The sequence below is a fragment of the Anarhichas minor genome, unplaced genomic scaffold (genome assembly GCF_050575085.1).
Source record: "Anarhichas minor isolate MPS153535 unplaced genomic scaffold, ASM5057508v1 ptg000003l, whole genome shotgun sequence".
NCBI lineage: Eukaryota > Metazoa > Chordata > Actinopteri > Perciformes > Anarhichadidae > Anarhichas > Anarhichas minor.
In genome coordinates, this window is record NW_027466449.1 from 6,524,862 (window position 1) to 6,545,980 (window position 21,119).

Below are 21,119 nucleotides of genomic sequence, written 5' to 3' on the forward strand. Positions count from 1 at the left end.
TTCATTCACTCTTAAGATAAACTCGACCTTTTATAGAGGATTCAAAAAGGATTGCCACCAGCTTTTTTGTGTGAGGGAAAAAGAGGCCAAGAATAGAATATCGAGCGGCTCTCAGAATAGCCAGAAGGCTAGGTTGTAATGGAGAAGAAACTGATAAGGACAAACATTGATTTAACAAAAGATAACCCGATGACATAATCTGACAACTCTGCTGCTTTTTCAACCTGCGAACACTGTCGAAAGGACTCAAACAAAAGTGTTTTTTCTTAATTTCACCAGACTATGTTAATTTCTTTAATGCATCATTTCATTTTTACGTCTTCTCATTTTCACAAACAACACATGCAATATATACACACGGGGTAGTTCAGCGATTTAATATTGCACCTCCATAAAGTTGGGGGACTCACTAAAGAGAAAAGAATAGTTCAAAGAAAAGCAGTAGATCATGAGGATGTGTAGTCCCTAATATGGGTCAAGCTCCACAAATGCTGGATCCTACAATACATTTCCCACAATGCAACCAAATACATGTTTTTGTTGGATCCTCCCTGCCTGGTGAATCCCTGTCAAACTCTGTACTGTCTGAGGAGTAGTAACCATGTTTAGTAAACTGACATTTTACAATTTCAAACACAGTGGTGGAAAAAACAGAATCGGTCTAATTAAAATCAGAAATGAACTGGATTCTCACAGGTGGATTCACTGGTGGATTGCCAGGGTGGAGTACTCCACCATCCCATCATGCTCTGCGCTCCAGGTCGAGTCAGGGGATCCTGCTTGCGTTTTGTGCATCCTCAGGTTTGCATACACCTCTGTTGGTTTCAGGTGAGCTCTGAAGTCCACTGTTGTGTAGACTAGGCTGCTCACTTCCTGGGGGAGACACACTTTGTCAAGAGACTGTCTTGTGGAGGAAGTTTAAAGCATGAACATGCAATCCTTTGAAAACAAGTGACGATGAATCACAGGGGCTACATGTTCCCTATTTAGCACTTACTGGGGCCTCTTGTTTCAGTGACTCACATTGAGTTTCTGCATATTTGTCTACAAGGAAAAACAAAATCACATTGGTTCTATTTACCCATTCCAAGATATTCATAGTTTATTTTCAGACACTCGGATGTTTGTGATCATCCATTTAAGAAAACTGCTTACCCGGCTGTTTACGTTTTGCCTTGACTCTGCAGCAAACAACACCAATAATTGAAGTGATCAAAATCATCACTGCAATGGACACAATGACAGCTAGTGGCAGGCCAAAACTCCATGGAACTCTGGAGAAGAAAACAAGAACACATATATAATAAATACAAATATATATACTGTATATATATATATACACACACACATATATCTTATCTTCAGTCAGACAGCACTGTTTGGCCGACTAGCAACAACAAGTAATCTGCAGTGTATACCTGTCACTGTCACTGTGGTCCTGTGCCAGAGCAGGCCAAGTGGAGTCTGGGAGTGTTGTGGAGGTGTTGGGGGCTTTGACAGTTGTTGTCAGTGAAGGCTGAGACCGGCTGTGGGGATCTGAAACCTCTGCAAAATGCACGAATATCAAACAAGCGTCCAGAGTTTATGGCTGGAATTAACCGTTGCAATATTTTCCCTACTTTACCAGAGAAAACCAACACTCAAATATTATTCAAGTCAGTATCTTATGAAGCTGTGATAATGCATGTGGTAGTGTACAAGCGGCTATGGTATAATTCACATTTATAACACCACATTAATGAAGATTAAGACTGCTTACCAGACACCTCAACATAGTAATCACTGTAGATGCGGTTCTGAGTTCCCAGCACAATACATCTGTAATATCCTCTGTCCACGGAGCGCACATTTGATATTTTAAATTCTATCCAGCCATCTTTCTCAGTTGTCGTAACTCTTCCTTTCAGAAATTCACAAGTGAATCCTGCACTGTCCAGCAGCTTGTAACATCCTCCCGGATAGAGTTTACAGCAGTACTTGTTGTAACTATTGTAAAATGAAGGGAAGGTGAGTTTCAGCAGAACATGTTCAAACTCCTCGATCTCCTGCTGCCCTTTTAGATGAGGGATATCTGGAAAGCAAACATTTCTTATTAGTGTGTAATTACAGGCACTCAAGACCAGAACCTTTATAAATTTTACCTCTTTGAAAAAGAAACCTACCTAATAAAAGAAACAAGACAAAGGAGAACTTCATCTTCAGTGTAATGCTCACTGAGGCGCAGCTCTTTCTGACACTTTTCCACTCTTTTTAGAGGATCCGAGGCCCCTCCTTGCTGAAGAAAATAGGAAGTTGTCAGTTCAGCAGCTGGAGGTCCCAGACAGACGAGTCCGTACCAACTCTTTTAAGTATTGTAGAGGCACACTTCTTATACATTTCATTTTTAACTTATTTTGAAGTACATGTTAACTGTTTCCATAATGTAGATGTACAGAGGGTGGACACAGGAACACCTGTATAGTATGATACCACTGTGTCATCACACTGTCAGAGGATGTTGACTAGACTGTTCATTTTTGAGGTTGCAGTTTGTGGTGTGCTTGTGTTGGATTACGTTACATTGTTTGTTTCTGTCATTACCCTGTACTTTTCTACCGCAAAATGTGGACACATGCTGGAATTTCCATTAGCACATTATAAGGCAATATGACACCACAGATTACAGCCTCACAATGACTATAGAGTTGCATCAACTCATTTCTGAGTGTGTAAACAGCGACTCTTTTGTAATGGCTTTGCTTTTATTATGTCTAACGCATTATAATTATAGACATTTTAAAGCAGATATAGGTTCCTCTCTGAACAAAATCAATTTCATTAAAATCCGGACATTTATGGACACATTACAGCATATACACAAGTATACACAAAGTGATTTATTTGGTGTCAGCTTTCAGCTTATTAAACACTTCATAGTCACCAAATCAAAACATATCCTCCATCGCGGAACAGAAAACAAATGCAAAAGGTATGTACATATTCATATTTAGTAAACAGAATGTTGTGGCATTCTAACAATTGAGATTATTATAACAGAGCAAAAACAATCACTCCCTTTTCCTTTCACCCCACTCAAAACCTAAAATGTTCCTTTGGACGCTCGGTGTATTTTCTAAAGCATGTTGTAAGCCGTTTCATTTTCTTTGATAACATTGTCTTGCAAATGGAGGCAGTTGAGGCATGTAAACAAGAATATTTTTTAATAATTACAGAACAGACCAACCTTGCTAAATGAACTCTTAAATACACAGCCCCTATGATTAAGTTAGAAGCAATGGGTGCAATAATTAGAATTTACAAAAGGTCGTTGATCCTATTGAACAGTGCAACTGCCGCCGAGCAGGTGACAGTGTGGAGGAGATGGTGTTTTAGTTCACAGCCAACTGAATGCATAAATAAGTTGAGGTCACGGTACTTGTCAGCTCATACTGGTGTCTAGTCATTTGTATCCCAGCAGGTTTAAGAAGCCGTCTATTCCTCTGTGAAGGTGATGACGTCATAGTGGATGCCTTGCTGCTGCAGCTGCTCCAGCTGTTCAGGTGTAGCTTCAGTGTAGACTGTCTGGGTCTGAGCCATGGCTGTGTCTCCTACGGGTACAAGAACAAAGATTGTTGGCAATGTAGTTACTATAGGTGTTCATTATAATGGTGATTTCATGGTTCATGTTATTATCAAGCTTATTATTATCTAAAATGAATAAGATCATAAAACTAGTCACCCATGGTCTGGTATGTTTTAGCCCATTATCTATAGAGGATGTATGTTCAACATTTGCAAAAGCATCTACATTTCAAAAAGCAATGATTCCATTCACTTCACTGAGGTTTGCATTTGAGTTTGCAGAGACATTAGTCGTTGTTACAACTTAATGGTGTGATCAACAGTACACCAACATCAGTGCTTTTTTATCTAACTATAAAGCAAGGAATTTCTGTCTGTGTGTATGTGTCTCAAGAAACACTTATCAGATCTACGTCACAGTTGGCGGGTGTATTGCTATGGACCCAAGGACATGCAGAGTACATGTTCAATATGAATAACGTGAACAAACAAACTAACAGCTCTCTGTGCAGCAGTGGGGCTTCAGGGCTTTGCGGACTGAGTCCAGCATGACGTCTGCAGCAGGCCTTTACAAGCTGCAGCTCATTGACTGCAGATCACTACTGCTGTTGGATATACTAACGTCACAACCGCATACTCATTCACTTCCGTGAAGTCAACGAAAGAGCGATTCTGAACAACACCCCAAGCAGCAAAGTGAACTGAGAGGAAGTCAACAGTTGAAATGTCATCTATAAACCTAGAAATGTGTGGTGTGCTTTGAAAAAATGCTTGATGCTGAACACAGGCAATTTGGTAAATAAACAACCCACCAGTGTAGAGGAGGGCTGAATATAAAACAAGTAAAGTATAATCTTTTCCCTAAGAGAGCCAACCTGTGACAGCAGAGTTGTCAGTGGCCTCCATATCTTCAGGATTCATCATCTGTTGCTCCGAGCTCATAGGAAGGTACTGGATCTGACCGTCATGGCTTACAGTAATCTAAACACAAAGAACATGGAGCAATGAGCTTTTGTCAAAACAAAAAAAAACTCTTACTGTAGAGCATTTGAGGTTATCTGCCTCACTTTGTCAAGTTTGAGTGATCAAAATCTCAGCCTCACCTGTTGCTCCTGCAGAAAGGTCCCGTCGTGCTCATACTGGATGAGCTGTCCATCTGGCATCTGAGGAACAAAAGGGCAGTTAGAACATGACTCTGTCACCTTCAAACACTGCATGTATCCTTCAGTTATGGAGACTTATTATGAGGCAGCGTACTGACCTGTATGTGGTTGCCATCAGCTAACACCACATACTCCTGAGGGAGAAAGTGCTGCACGCCATCCTGCGAGATGATGTACTGAACCTGAAACAGGACAAAGGAGTTGAGATGAAAGCTTGAATATGTAATAAGGGCTCTGATATAAATATACACAGTAGAATCTACAAAATGGCTCTAACCTCAGTCACCTGGTTCTCTCCTGTCATCAGGTGCTGAACTGTCTGTCCGTCTATGGTGGTTATCTGCTGGATGTATGTGCCCTCCTCCTGATTAATGCAGACATGAATGCATTTAGTTACAAAACAAAATTGCCTACATTCTGTATGCAAAAAGAACAAATAGACAAGCATGTCCAGCATGGTGTGAATGTTGGCACCTGGTCTGATAGTGCCTGTTCTTGAGCTACAATGATGTGCTCCTGTCCGAGGGCCTGCAACCGCTCTGGAGTGATCACTGTCTGATGTGCCTGTAAGGCTGTTAGAAAACACACCAAAACACACAAATTAAGTTTGACATTTTTGTGATTTTGTTTGCCACTAAATCATTCATTTTCATATTATTTGTGTTCCTTACATTGTAGCGTGGCCAGGGCCTCCTCGTCACTATTCACTATGATGGTTTGCTGAGACGTGGGGGTACGGCACTTGCGAGCAGGATTATCCTGATTGTGGAGACGCTCCATGTGAAACTTTAGATGTCCATTACGGTTAAACCTGAGATTTTGGGCAAAAAAAAACACATTAACATTGGTAATTGTCCATAACCACTTTGCGGTCTAATGTATACAAATAGTTTTCTATAAGGGCTCCTAATGTCAAGGAAATGCAAGTTTTGTGACGATTCCAATCAGTTTCACACCCACCTTTGACCACAAAGTTTGCAAGAGAACGGTTTCTCATTGGTGTGTGTCATCATGTGTCGCCGCAAGTCTTTCTTGTTCTTGGAGGCAAAGCTACAGCTTGGACACTTGTGAGGGCGCAAGTAGGAATGCAGCTCCATGTGAGCCTTCAGTGTGAGCGTTCAGAAAGAGGGATTCAAAACAGAAATGCTTTTAAAATGACTGACACATACAAAAGGACTTAAAAATTACACATGAGGGTGGAAATGCCCCTATGTAGTCTTTCACCCCGTTACAACTTTATTTGATGAGCTATTGAATATTCATGAGACTGCCCCCTTTTGTAAAATCTGGGGTCAATTTATGGCAGGCTATGACTTTAAATGGCGATTACTGTCTGCCTTTGCTATAAAAACAAAAAGTGTAAAGACAGTGCTGCACAACTCAAAGAGACTCACCTTGACCTCCTGCCAGGATGTGGAGGTGAAATCACAATCGGGACACTTGAAGGTGTTGGGGTCCAAGTGTGCCCTCTTGTGGTTCTCCATGTCAGAGCGTCCGTGGAAAGACTCCATGCATATTCGGCAGGAAAACCTCTTGGTGCTCTGACCGGGAGAGCTCACAGCAGAGGGAGAGGCTGGAGCTTCGCTGCTCAGCTGACAGAAAACAAAAGGACACAGTCAGAGAGGAGGGGTACACAATGTAGACGGGTCTTTACATGCCAAAACAGCTGATCACTCGCAGTTACCTCCACCTGTTGCAGAACACCATCAGGCAGTGCTGACGTTAGGTAGTACTTCTCACTTTTCAGGCTCTCTGCCCCGGAGTCGTCTAAAGCCTGAGAAGGACTGCTCTCATCGTTACTGCAAAGACAACAGTTTGATGACATTATAGATTGAGACGAGCTCATGAGGGTCATCAATAATCCTACATTCAAGCTCCTTATGAATAAAGTAGTCATGTGACTGTGTTTTCCAGTGAAACATCTGTTCCACCTAATCAGAAAAAGAAAAAGAAATCACACGGTGTGTTATGTAGTCTCACATAGCCAGACTTATTTCCACTGTGCTGTGTCAGCGCTAAAAAAAGGTCCGGCTCCAGACATCATTTTACTAAAGATGAAAAAAGGCTCTGGTTTGTTTTTATTTCTTCAAACCAATTACAAATGTCTAAGCACAGGATGCAGCGATGGTGCCCTTGCAAATCGGTAACAGGTAAGTAGCTGAAGGGGAGGAGAATATAGGCGGCCAATATCCGGCTTGTAGCCACAGACTACATCCGGTGTGTTAAGTCACCTGTATTCAGGGCTGTCGATCTCTTCAGCCGCCTGTTCCACCACACTGAAGTCCCCTCCGCTCTCGTAGGCTTCGATGGCAATCTGGGTCAGCTCTCCTGTTTCAGAGGTGGCTGCCTCGAAGGCCTCTTGTAGCACCGTCTCACCGTTCTCAGACACGTGGAAGGTCACAACCTTTTGTGCCTGGCCCGATGCTGTGGTCACCGTGCTCCACGTGCCCTTTTCCAAAGCTTTGCCCTCTGAATTCAGCACCGCCACCTGAGGAGCACGATCAGTCACTTATAACTTCATTTATCTTATTTCTAAAAGGCAAACATACTTTCCACATAAATGTAACCCGCTTATGTAAACTGAAATCTTTTGATGAGCACCAACCTGTAAGGCGTTTCCAACCAATTCCCGGGCATTGCTCATATTCAGCAGCAGGTCAAGGGCATTCTGGGCGGATTGGTCGCCGGATTCAACTGAGGAGCACATGGTGAAGAAGTCAGCATTTGTCCTCAACCTTTATCCCACCAACATATTTAACAAAACAAGGACTACCGAATCTGGAACCCGAGAAAAAACGACTGTAAAAAACAACCATCATCATAGCAAAATGTGAACACATTTTTCTCAAAACATAATTAGCCATGTATTCAATGTCATCTGCAGAAAAAAAGAATATTATTTTAGGAAAGTTACAGTTAATTGGCTTCAGGGCTCTGCGGACTTTGTTGAGATTGTCGTCCGCAACGAGCCGCTGCAGGCCGTGGGTCATTGACTGCAGTAACACTTGTGCTGCTGGATGATGGATATACTAATATACAACCAAGCTCTTCTTTACTTCCCTGGACTCATCGAGCGATGAGCGGTTCCAACAATGCGTACGTCTATTAAAATTACATAAGCAAAATGAAGTGCTTTTGACTTGGGGCCCCCAACCCCTAAGATACCAATACATTGGATACATTAATACATTAAAAGCATTAATTAATACAGAAACAGAAAAAAATGGTAAGAAGTCATAAGGACCAAATTGATTGGCGAAGTCATGAAACATCGGAATGCTAAAATGAAGTAGCAGTGAGATATGACAAACAGTATACCTCTGTCTGTCTGAGTGTACCCCAGTCGGTAGGATGCTGACATAGCAGAAATACTAATAATGACTCTTGAATAAAAAGAGGACTGACCTTGTTCATAGATGATGGTGGTGTTTCCCATTGCGTCCTGGGTCACGGAGGCATTTTCCATACCCTGCATGGCTTGTAGTGTCGCAGAATCCACTGCAACCTAATGAAGGCGGGTAAAAAAACAAAACAGTTATGTCCAAATACCTCTAAATACAACACAAGCTAAAATAAAATCCAAATTGGGCCAGAGATAAATAACAGAAAACCACAAACAGCCTCACAATAGTGTTCTGCAAATCCTGTGTGTCATCATGTTGTTGTTGTTTGAGCTCCTCTATCTGCTGCAGCGTGAAGAAGGGCCTGCGGCGCCTCCTGACAGGCTCCTCAGGGTGTGTCACAGACCACTCGTCAAACGTCTCAGGGTGGCGACACTGCACATGTAGACGCAAGTTCTTCCTGTGCTTGGTCGTGAAGTGGCACATGTCACAGGAGAAAGGCTTCTCCCCTGAAGAAGACAGTGTCAATTGTAAAGGTGTTGTACAGTATTGCATTCATGCGGTGAACAGACTCATCTTAAATAAACTTAATGAAAGCCTTTCTGCCACACAGACCTGTGTGTTTGATGGCCAGATGGGAGACCAGGAACTCCTCTTTAGAAGTGGAGTATTTACAGTAGTCACACTTGAAGGGCCGGTCGTTGGTGTGGGACAGCTGATGGTTGAGCAGCAGCTTCTTGTTGTCACAAGTGTAATCGCAAAATTCACACTTGAACCTTGCACATGCACATCCAAGAGTTAATCATTGTGATAATATCATTATTACTAACATCAACAACTAATGACTAATGTTGAAGGCGTATTCCAGGCTACATTGCTGATCAGACAAGTCTGTTACATCCATGTTTTTGAAATACAGACTGATACAAAATAAAAGAGATGGGATAAAAATACTGACTTGCTGTCTCCAAGACTCTGGATGTGAGTCAGCAGGTGCATTTTGAACGTGTACCGCTTCTTGAAGGATTTGCCACACTACAAAGACAGAAAGGCATTTTCAACAAGAGTTTTGAAGAACATAAAAAAAGTCCATAAAATGATGAGTGCACTCACTTTCCTGTAAAGATATTCATGGTTATACATTACACGGTTATACATTACACGGTGGTTACACGGTGGTTACACGGTTACATGGTTACACGGTAGAATTATTGTATCGGGTAGGATGGTAAATCATGCATTCTTTTAAAAGAGGGAAGGGAGAAAAAATAAGCATCTTACAGGAGAAACAATCTTGCCCGAAAAACATTAGAACTATTGACCTTATCAAGACGATCTTTAGAGGGAATCCTAAATTGGTTACTGGTGTCCAGAGATTCTGGACACTGATTTTGTGAAAAAATGCACAATATAATGTAAGCTCGACAGAGAATGTATGTAAAATCATTACATCGTTTGTATTTACCGGTAGTTGTCACTTCTCAAACGCGAAACGGATTGTGATAAAAACAGTCACAATAAGTTGAAAATGTCCAAAATCGGGATATTTGTGAATATAGAATAGAATTATCATGTAAAGAATGTGGAGACTTGGGATTTCTGATTAACTTATTTAAGATAGTTTGTTTTTCACTAAAAAGGATGTTGTCAGGATCATCGTGACCATGCCTGCTTGTAACCACCTAAAATATTCTGTGCCATAATCTTTTATTTTATTTTTTTTTAATATTAGTGTTCATTAAATCTTCTTAAAATGTTACAATCTTTATCATCTGACCTTATCACACATATGTGGTTTCTCTGAGCTGTGGGTCTTCATGTGCTGGGTGAGTCTCTTCTGCATGGGGTAAACCCTGTGACACACAGGGCAGAGGAACTCTGACACCTTTGGTACCTGCAAGAATGAGCACAAAAAACATCAAATTGACTTGAAAGTATTTCTGCTACACGACCGCATAATATTATCATTACACCATGAGCATGCTAATTAGCATTTAATCATCATTCAAATATTGGAGACCTGAAATATCTTACCAACTCGGTCTTTCTTTTCCTGTAGGATGGAAATTAAAATGATTTAAAAAAATGCAAAATGTGTTTGTTGTGTATGTGCTGTATGTTGACTGAGTTACTTACTTGTCTTTGTTGTGGATTGCTGAGTGGCGATTGACATCTTTCTTGTAGACACTTGTGTAATCACACTCCTCACACTTAAACGGTTTGGTGCCCTCATGATTGAACATGTGTTCCTGCAAAACAGCACACAAGGCTTTCAGGGCACCGTGCAAACATGCACGTAAACTGAGGTTAACCTCAATGTTGTGACCTGCTTTCTTGCAACTGACCTTGAGTGAAGACCAGCGCTTGCAGCGATAGTTGCACTGCAGGCACTTAAAGAGCTCTGGGTCATTGCTTTCATGAGAGTCCACGTGGAAGTGCAAATCGTCTTGAGTGAGGAAGCGTGAGCCACAGATCCAGCAGTTGTGAGGTCTCAGCAGCGGTTTCAGGGATTTATAGTACCGACTGTAAGAAAATGAAGAGAAAGAAGCAATTAGCTTGTTGTACTATTATGTAATACTATTTGTAACACAAGTTTATTCAATGATTTGATACTCACTTTCGATTTATATATTTCTTATACTTCTTGCGAAGAAAACGCTTTGAGGGTCGGCCGCGTTTCCTCTCAAAGAATTCCTCTGGCTGTGTGTTGGATGAAGGGTCTTTGTTCTCAGAGTCTGATTGGCTTATTGCTGCCTCAGCTGTGTCTCCATCTGTCCCTATAGCGGGACCATTGTTTAGCCCGGAGGAGCTTGCCTCTTCAGGTACACTAGCATCCGCACCCACCCTGGGCTTCTTAGCAATACTCTCTGCTTCTGTAACAAACCAATGAAAGACAAGGATGTGTAGGCTCTCCGGTACAGTGACGGGCTGTTTTTTTAAATATATTTTGTCAAAACTGAAAGCCAACCTTTGCTGCTGTAGCCTTCTTCTAGAAGGCTGTACTTCCTTGGACGGCCAACCTTACGTCGAGGACGCCCTTGAGAGGAGGAAGAGATAGGAGGAGCAGGCTTCTTTATGATGGCAGGTGGTCTTCCGTTGCAGTCCTCGTTTGCAGGGTTGTAGTCACTGTCCTCTGGATATAAACAAAGGAGCAGGGAGAGGGAAAGTGAATATGATTCTTTTCCCTTTTGACTGATTCACTAAGTCAGAAAAGAATGTAAGTTTGTCTGCAATGGGGTTTAATAACAATCTTCCTCTCTGACCTTCAGGATCATCAATAGCACCAGCATCCACAACATCATCCTCCTCTTCCTCTGCCTTTTGGGGCTGAGCAGCCTTCGCCTTTGCTGCGTTCCTCTCTTCAGCTTCTTCCCTCTCTGCCTGACGACGGGCAAACGTCTCACTTTTCGGAGGCCGTCCACGTTTACGCTTCTTTGACATGTCCCCTGAAACCACACATTATTCCACAAAGAAATACTATTATTACAGTTTTCAAAAAAATCTGAGAACAAAGGAAAATCAGAAGTTAAAGTCAAAGCGATATGTCTTTATGATACATAATCAACCGTACTAACTTACCTGCAGGTCTGAAGTGTTTGTCTCTCATGTGGTTGATTAGTGTGTCTTTGGAGGCACTCTTGTATGGACACATTTTACACTTGAACTGCTGTACAATCACTACTTCCATCATCTCCTCCAACTCAGCCAGGTTTGGCGGTCTGTGTCCGGAGCATTCTGCCACTGTTGATGTCTCCATCTCTCTGACCAGCCTAGCTTCAGCCTGAGGCCCCTGGGAGCCTTGGGGCTCCTCTTGGCTGGGTGAGTATTGTTGGGGCAGCTCAGATCCAGACTCTGGATTGGAGGTGTATGTCCCACTGCTGCTGATGTAGGGCCCAGGCTGGCTCTCGCTGCACTCCAATGCCTCAGGAAGCCCACCTGAACCTGCCGTGTCTGCCAGAGGGTGGTCTGATGAGGAGCTGTCATCGGCATAGAGAGAGGCCTCTGGACCATTGCTGCTTTCCATGTAACAGGAGTGCTGCGGCTGCTGTTGGGAGTGCTGCGGCTGGTCTGGATCCTGGTTCCGCTCGTCATCGTCATCATCGTCGTCGTCTCTCGCTTGATACTGAGAACAACCTGGTTGCTCAGAGTCTGCAGCTGCAACACAGTCTCCTCCATACTCTGCCCCATACTGCCGACTTGTCTGGGTCCGGTGGTCCCCACTACTGTCAATGTAACTGCGTGAATGATGCGGTTGCTCTCCCTCGTCCACCCCACACTCCAGATACCCAGAGCTGCACTCCACCACATAGTGATGTCGGCTGGTCAGGTTTGAGTCAGCCCCACTGCATTCCACATATCCAGGCAGATCCTGGTCACTGTTATCACCGCTGTAGTCAGGGAAACCTGACTGGGAGCGCGTCTGGTCGGGTTCCTCGCCTGAACACTCCACGTAGGAAGATGAAGACTCCCCTGTCTGGTCTGGACCATCTGCACTGCAGTCCATATACTGGGAGGGGTGGGAGTGCTGGGGCTGGTCAGGCTGACTGCTGCTGTCCTCTGGGTAACCAGAGTGACGAGGCTGATCAGGTTCAATGTTGCCCTGCAGGTCTCCCTGGTCCAGACAGGTGGACGTGGGCCCTTCAGCGAGAGCTTCTATGGCTATACGATTAGAGAGGGCCGACGATGACATCTGGGCTACCATAGGAGCCCCTGTAGCAGACAAATACATGTAGATGGATTGAACACACTAAAAAGTACACTAAAAACTATTCTCATACTGTGTATGTATCCACTCTATAAATAAATGCTGTCTGAGTAACATCCCACCAGAGTATTCAGTATATTGTTACTATTACATTTAAACATGTTCATAATTGTCTCATTAACTCTTACAATGGTTTGAAATCGGGTGAAGACTTAATGAGTTAGCGATAACATAATAATAGCAATTTTACCGTCATCTGGTCCTTGTAATATCAGATACCGGGTTGTTTCTGCACCTCCATTTTCTGCACTGGTCCCAGCTATGCAGCCTAACAGAAGAACAGTAGACAAGATCAGATATCTGCTACATTATGGTCAAATAATCAAACTGACACAACATAAAAGCTTCTCAGCCTGTGATATAACAGAAAGTGGAGTGTCAGCGGAAATACCATTCATGATGTCAGGGCCGATGGTGGACTCAATGATCTTGTCAATGGCAGACCCGAGGTCTGACGAGGTAGAAGCAGTTGAGTCAGAAACCATCATGGCTCTTTCAGACGCAGCACTTGAGTGGACCAGTACTTGGGCTGACTCAGACACCAGCACTGACTGAGTCACTGTGGAGACGCTGGACACGCTGGTGGACTGGGCCACTGAGGAGGAGTCAGGGAGGTGGACTGATGAAACTCTGACGTCTGTACTGGAGCTGGTTTCTGGGGCAAACACCTAGACAGGGAGGGGGCAAGAACATGATTGCAACATCAAGGAACTTTAATGATAAAAGCCTAACTGCTAAATCTGGTTTTGTTTTTTTAATATATGTCTGTTTTCTCACACACAAAATATATTATATATATATATATTTTTTTTAAATGCTTACCACAAGTCCCTCTGAGCTCTGACCCACATGGCAGTCAGATTCTGGGGCCTGTGCATGAGAGGCAGCTGCATCACTGCTGTCTGCAGACATGGCCTCTGATGACTCCATACCCATGCCGCTTTCAGACGGTTCCTCCATCCCCGAGGGACCTGCATCACTGCTGCTCTCCACCTCATTCTCCTCCGAATTCATGACTATCCACAAAAACAAAAATGCTATACATTTGAAGTTTGTGTCATATTTAGGCATGCATTGGCCATTACTGCAAGTTCATTGTGTTAAGATGAACACAACTCTCGTCATTAGTGTCATGAGAGTTTGCAATAATTATGATTTTTCATGGTCCTTCATACATTGTCACTAGATTAACAGTTAAGTATGGATAGGCTTTTGAAGCAAATAATAACAACTTTGAGACCTGCAGAGATCCTGGAAGGAAAACTGAAAGTTTGTCAAAGGTCATATATTGGAGAAGTAACTCAAGTAATAATAAATACATTCAAAGTCTCTTAATTTAGCAGTTTACAGTTAGTGTGTGTCATTATGAGGTCTTTATTTGGATTGTGATACATGTGTGCACATGTAAACAAAGTGTAAAATAGCTAACAGTACTATTTCTATCCAGGGGTGGGAAATAACATGAGTACATTTACTAAGATAAACTTGAACACAACTTTGATTTACTGACACTTCTTATTTTCTGAAAGTGTATACTTCTACTCTACTGCACTGAATAGCCAAGTGAATGAGTTTGTGAGACTATGTATAACATTTCGCATAGGTAATTCCCTACATTTCAGTAAAGGATGTTGAGTTTCCCTCATTTGGTGATAAACGTACAGAACTGTGTTTATTTAGGACAACTTATAACTGATAGCTCCAGCTTTTTCTCTGCAGAAGTCTACATAAATAAACGTTAGCCAAGTTATAATAAGTCGAGGTAGGTGCGAATTAAAAGGTATCTGTTCTGGGGGAGCACAGTTAACGTTTCGACTGGTCAAATGTGCCTATACTTGTAGAATGACATGAGCCCTGGACAGCAGTGAAGTTATTTAGAGACTACGGGAACCAACGTCAGCTCACGATGAACCGGAGCCGTTAGCGTTAGCTTTTAGCTGGCTAACAGGCATTGTTGTCAACTCAGTATATTATCCGATGAAGCTGGAAAACAACTAAAATTGTCCGAGTGGCAGTTTAAATATGCGTCATAGATGAAGAACAGTTATGCGCAGGTCGGCATGTCGAGTGTAACAACACAACAACGTGTGTTAGCCGTTTTAAACGGGCCCAGCTGCCCTTGATCCTGCCTGCTCCGCGTCGCCATTTTCCACCAAGTAGCCCCGCTTTACACTCAGGCGCTCTGAAAGCTCTACTGGGGACCTCGAGGGCCTCAGCTGCGGCAGACCGTCCAAATGCTCTCCCTGAAGAAAATTAAAATGTTTTCCTTCTCCGGCACAACAATCGCCACGTTTTTTTCTTACCGTGTATGTTCGAGTAGAAGGGTATCCTGTGGTGTAGACGCGCTGAATAGAACAGACATTAGCAACTGATAATTGTTCCTTCTTTCTAGTCGGGCGCCATGAGACTCTCCTTGCTTCCTGTCCGTGCAACCGGATCTTATTTATTGTTGTTGTTAAAACTGCCGTCGTTCAAGCGAACATTGGTACATTTACCTATTTTAACAATGTATGTTTACTGACAGATTGGTCGTTATATGTTTCACATATTCGGCTAAAGCTATGTTTATAATCACTTAGTGGACTATTGTTTTTAGAGGAAGGCGTATTACGCAATTAGATGCGGAGTAATATGCGTTCACCGGGGCCGTTGTTTCAGGAGACTAGATAATCTGTACTGCAGAAATTAATAAAGTTAAATTTTCTATTGCCAGCTCGTTGTCGTGTTATCCTTACTGGCTACGTGGGAAATCACTACGTGTGTGTATCTTTACTACTAGCAACATGTGGAGTAGACATGTTTGTTTTTGCTGTTGTGGGAACATGGATTCACATTTACAATAATGCAGCATGTGAGCATGATGGTGTCAGAATACAGGTGCATGTCAGTTAATCAGTTGTTGCAGTGAACGATTGAGACAAGCGGTAGTGGGATGTAGTTCTCACAGAATGTTTATTGCATTGAAAGTACGAATTTATACAAATCATATCAGTCTCATAAATAATTTCAGTGAAGGAGACATTAAATTGTCTTCCAGTGCAAGTAATTGGCTTTGAAGCCATTTTCAGAAATACACAAATATATTTATACAAAACAAAAAAAGCTTTAGGACACAAACATAATATTAGATATTGCTATAAATACCAAAATAATCGAATACTTTTAAGAATCTGAACCTGTCAGACATAAAGATACCATCAGCAAATCTGGAATCCAGATAGCTTTTGAGAATATTTTAGTTGTGGTTATGGGTCATAATTTTTAGACCATCGCAACCAACCAGTTCACAGATTATCAGACTGAGGGCAAGGCAGTGCCAAAGATCACTTGGCTTTGCTTTCACTTTGGGCCAATGCTGTCTGTTATAGAATTAGCCAACATCAATGATGGACAATCTTTGATATGCCAGAAAGCAAACACATCATACAACAGACGGTATACACTAATACTGCATGACATTCTCCCTGACACCTGCACAGGAGAGAGAAGTAGGTGCTACCACATTAAAGACGATTTCCAGCTCATCCCTGTTTGTTCATCTCCTCAGTATTGAGTGCCTGAAGCGTCTGAGCACTTGAGGAGATCATATTTCACATAGCCAACACGATCCACCTGCCTGCGGGAGTTCATACGCCAGTAGAAGCGGTCTCTGCAGAAGTAGATGTGACCTAAAGAAGAAATATAGACATTTTAATCAGCTAAAGACAAAATAAGGATTCTTTCATGCAACAATCTACTGTTAAATGCTAATTTAGTTTAATAAGCTCAGTATAAATGTTTGAAATTACCTTTGTACTGGAAGACATCATGAGCATCATTGGGGACTCCACCAAAAACGACATCTGTGTATCTGGGGTACCCTTTGTCGATTTTCTGGGCCTTCACATCAAGCCTGTGTTGACAATAGCAGAGAATGTCATTAAAATGACAAAAACAATCAGCTGAATTACATAATTTGCTTATGTTGTGAAAAAACGCAAATTTAACTGGCTTGCTCAAAGACTAATAGTAGTCAAATAAGAGCTGGCAGAATTTGAGCTGAAAATCTTCCAGCGACAGACATGCTTTCCATCCTGATTTCAGACACAATTTTAACTCACCTCCAGTAGTTATCCCCACTGAAGAGCAGCGCTTTGCCTTTCCCCCTCTGCAGAGCTCCCTCCACCTTCTGAACGGTGTTCGGGAGGCCGAGCTTCTCTATGCTGCGGGGACCCAGAACACTCTTCCCTGTGTACACCCAGAATCGGGTCCCTACAGAAAGAAAATGATTATGAGAAAAAATGTTCTAGCACTTTTGGCTTCAGTGTTAGTGGTCCCATATACACTGTATGTAGCTTTATTACCTGAGAAAAAGTACAATTTCCTGGCCAGAATGTTCTCAAAGGCCGAGTCGATGACTGCTGGCAGAGCGGGCCACCTCTCTGAAATAGAAAACGGTCCCCTGAGCCCTCCATTGCTCTCGCTGGACATCTTCCAGAAATGTCTGTTGATCAACACATTTACACACAATTAACACATCGGCACGGCTGGTTTGTGTTTATGTTGCCGGTATTACAAAGAAGAATAGACTATTTGCTTACCCGTCCTTAAAGAAATGTAGTTCTCCCTCAATCACAGTGATGGTGTCGAATTTGGTGAACTTGCAGGCATCCTTGGTGGGATCCACAGGTCGTGTGGTGGGATCAATGGATCCATCTGTAGGGTCAGTCTCATCAGGGTTTGGGTAGGGGGTAGTGGTGGGCTGAGGGGGGGTGGGATCAGGGCCTGTTCTGCCTCCTGAAAAAAGAAAATAGTGTTGGTTGAGAGAGAGTGTTGAGAAGTTAGAAATTCAAGCATTTTGGGGTGATTTTGTATGATAACACACTGTGTCATGACCTCACCATAGAGATATTGAATGCCTTCAATGTCATCTTCATGCAGGGAGAAGTTTTCCATGTAGCTGTACATGGGGTACATGAGAGCGTCTCTTATGTTGGAGTGATCCAGGCCAAGGGCATGTCCAAACTCGTGGGCTGCCACCAGGAACAGACTGTAACCTGGAACACATGCAGAAAGGAATATTAACAAATGGCAAGGGTAAATACGTAAAGCATTTATCTTCTCCACTTTCTTGTCTTATATTCATGTTACTCACCCTGGTCAGGACAGAAGCCCCATTTCTTGTCGTCATCATAGCTCTCAGTGGTACCGCACCACAACTTGCCATCTCCTCGTCCCTCACTTGTGCAGGAGTCGTACTCTTTACCCAGGAACACAAAGGGGAAGTGGCAAGGCTCCCCCTCAGAGTTTCCACCAGTTACAGCGGTGTCTGGCCAGACAAAGACATAATAACAACGGTAAGATAACAAGCCATTGTGGCAGTACTAGACAGCATTCATGAATTGTGGTTCCTGTCACTCACCACGACTGGGACAGAATCCATATGTCTTGTCATTGTCAAAGTTGCTTGTGGTAGCACACCAGCGATAGCCATCACTGCGGCCCTCTGTGGTACAGCTGTCATATTCCTCCCCCTGAAAGACGAAGGGAATGACACACTTCGCTCCGTCTGCGTTTCCTCCAAATGTGTACAGAACTGTCAAGATGAGAATAAGGGACAAGGATGAGCGGGTGAAGCGAGTCAGCATGCCACAAAGGCAAATGCTCTAGCTGACCTCTGACCTATGATTTCCCTTGCTGAACAAATTGTCAAGCTTACGTTCACTTGGGCAGAAGCCGAATTTCTTGTCACTGCTGTAGTCAGCTGTGGTGGCACACCATGGCAGGTTGTCCGAACGCCCATTAGTGGTGCAGGTGGTGTAGGATTTGCCCTCGAAAGTGAAGGGGAAGTGGCACATGGCACCATCAGCATTACCATAGCGAGTCCTCACAGCTTAGGGGACAGAAAAAAAACATACATGTAATGTAATGTATAAAGTGAACACTAGGGGGAGACATCCTCATATTATTTGTTGGTGGTGGAGTACTGTCTTTTGGTAAATACCTGGTCCTTTTCCTAGGGTCCAGTACTCATCATCGTCAAAGTGGGCGTCACCCTGCAAACCCTCACCAGGGGGATAAGCATGGGCCAGAAGACCATCTTTACCATCGAATGGATATGGGTCTCCATGGTCTGAACAGAAAAGCAAAGTGCACGTCAGTCTTTTGATTTTAAACTTGGGTTTAGTTCAAAATCATTATACAAGTATGTGACATCAATATGAACAACACCCATGAATTGAGCAAAAACACATACTGGTTTTTCCAAATGAAATCATGATGTCAGCTGTCCCATCAAAGAGGCGGGTAAATGTCAGAGGGGTCACATCACTCCACACCTTGAAGGCTCTGGCAAAGGCCTCATCAATCAGAGAGATCTCCATGTCTGGAGTATAGCTAACGATCCTGTATAGAAGAGAAGAACGACTCTGTTTTCAGACTTATAATTGACAATGTAAGTGAAGGAACTTGGTGATATATCTCCATCAGAGATACTCTTTGTATTTGGTGCCTTGCATTAAAAAGCACAGGCATTATAATGTCATCCAGTCCGTTAACAGATTCTTTCTACCTACTCACCTATAAGTGACATCTTGATGGTCCCATTTGAGGTCTCCGTCAAATGTGTTGTAGTTGGCCACATCAGGAACCCCACAGCGAGGCCGTTTCATGGCCTCCAGGGTGGACTTGTCCAGCTCTCCAGACTCCTCCAGCCCCATCTGCCTCTGCATCCTCTTCAAAGCCTTGGAGGTGGACACCATCGACTGGAAGCCGCTGCGTTGCATCGTGTTCATGTAGCCAAACTTCGTCAGATAACCCTGGCAGGAGAACATAAGAAACCACAATAATGAGTCCAGATAGTGATTATATCATGAGCAGGATAGAGTGGGTCCTTATGGAGTAAACTTAGGTTTGGAAAAGTATCTCCTAGTGTTTTTGTTCTCACTTTTAAACCCTCATATAGCTTGAATTCAGAAGAGCATATTTTTATTTTCACTAACATCATGATAGAGGTCTCTGTCTAGGTAATTACATCCCCGCACAGCTTGATTGCACACTGTTTTGGGAATTTCAGAGTATCAAGACAAAATGAACCATCTGCTACTCACTTCTGCCAGCTCCGTATCAGTCATGTTTTTGATGATGTCTCCTGGGAAGGTGACAAAGACGGACCTGAGTGGAAGGCTCCATCCATCCTGTATGCTTATCCCCAAAATGAAACACACAGCTAAAGCACAGCACCTCATGATGAGACCTGTTATAGATTGCTGCAAAAAATATATATAAACTAATAGCCTTGCAGTGAACAAGTGCTCCGTTAGACAAAAATTATTAAAAAAGCTTCTCCACTGACAATCCCCAGTGTTTCTCCTTCAGTGTTGGCTTCCCTCTTTGTTTTGACTGGTGGCTCTTGTTGTCTCTGCTTTGTTCCCTTGGTTGTGGACCTTGCTTTTATGCAAAGTAAAGTCTTAGTCACTTGACCTCGCCCCCAGCCACTAACCTCAACCCTCCCACTTACATCTTGACAGACTGCACGTTAAACGAACACGGGGAATTTCCAAAATGTCCACATTTAGCCTTACCTAACAGCGAGTGAGCGGTTGGCTAATTGTTTTTTGTTGGAAATATTTCAAGCTGGAGGAGTTGAAGAATGAGATTAGTAAATAAGACCAATTATGGAACAGTATTTTGATTGCATTCATATTATGTTAATAAAGTAAAGCACACTGCCTGAAAACCCAAACAAATTACAAACCAGATTACAAATGACTCATTTACTTATTATGAATCATCATAAAAATATTCAGGAAGTAACCCGAAGAGAGCATAAACACAATGTGTTGATGGTTAACACAATAGTGTACATTGTCTTTGTCCTCCTTTTTCATGTGAAAAGATCTTCTTGACATGTTAATGTATTTTTACCTGAGTACAACACACTCATCATGGGACCCAGCCAGACACTTCTGTTATTTAGATGGTCTAAGCAATGATATAAAAAGTTTCTTCCACCCTTTTCATAAATAGAGATTAGTTTCCTCTTTACCTATAGTTGGATACTGAATAAAATATCAAACTAGGTCAAGTCTAAAATAAATTCTTACAGAAATATCATGTCTGTCAGTTGTTTTATTTTCTGACATGGTAAACGTTTAAATAGATGCTTTAAGTTTTCTATGATTGAGGTGATTCAAAAATCCCAATGTATTTAAATGGGATATTTTTCAGTATTACATTATTGCTGTTGGCCAGATTTTGGGGAACTACCAGCTTCATCATCACTACACTGATGCTGACGCAACATCTTCA

The 21,119-nt window shown here is 42.6% G+C and overlaps 1 protein-coding gene across 1 annotated transcript; it reads right to left on the bottom strand.

The window, feature by feature from the left end:
- Positions 1 to 305: 305 nt before the first annotated feature.
- Positions 306 to 20,139, bottom strand: LOC142960490 (uncharacterized). The gene is made up of 46 exons (XM_076102346.1): positions 19,919 to 20,139; positions 19,389 to 19,627; positions 19,066 to 19,214; positions 18,814 to 18,942; positions 18,529 to 18,702; positions 18,232 to 18,405; positions 17,965 to 18,138; positions 17,711 to 17,866; positions 17,411 to 17,606; positions 17,174 to 17,313; positions 16,931 to 17,081; positions 16,619 to 16,722; positions 16,443 to 16,498; positions 15,134 to 15,246; positions 13,653 to 13,914; positions 13,222 to 13,498; positions 13,021 to 13,098; positions 11,645 to 12,775; positions 11,329 to 11,511; positions 11,034 to 11,198; positions 10,683 to 10,938; positions 10,411 to 10,588; positions 10,202 to 10,314; positions 10,100 to 10,118; positions 9,843 to 9,959; positions 9,024 to 9,100; positions 8,681 to 8,841; positions 8,351 to 8,574; positions 8,130 to 8,229; positions 7,330 to 7,418; positions 6,956 to 7,212; positions 6,409 to 6,523; positions 6,119 to 6,316; positions 5,685 to 5,827; positions 5,396 to 5,535; positions 5,199 to 5,296; positions 5,002 to 5,088; positions 4,823 to 4,906; positions 4,665 to 4,724; positions 4,437 to 4,542; positions 3,474 to 3,587; positions 1,760 to 2,071; positions 1,419 to 1,545; positions 1,156 to 1,274; positions 998 to 1,044; positions 306 to 873 (listed from the first exon to the last, which is right to left on the bottom strand). The coding sequence occupies exons 1-46, from the start codon at positions 20,054 to 20,056 to the stop codon at positions 703 to 705; spliced, it is 7,701 nt and encodes a 2,566-aa protein (XP_075958461.1). The 5' UTR covers positions 20,057 to 20,139; the 3' UTR covers positions 306 to 702.
- Positions 20,140 to 21,119: the final 980 nt, after the last annotated feature.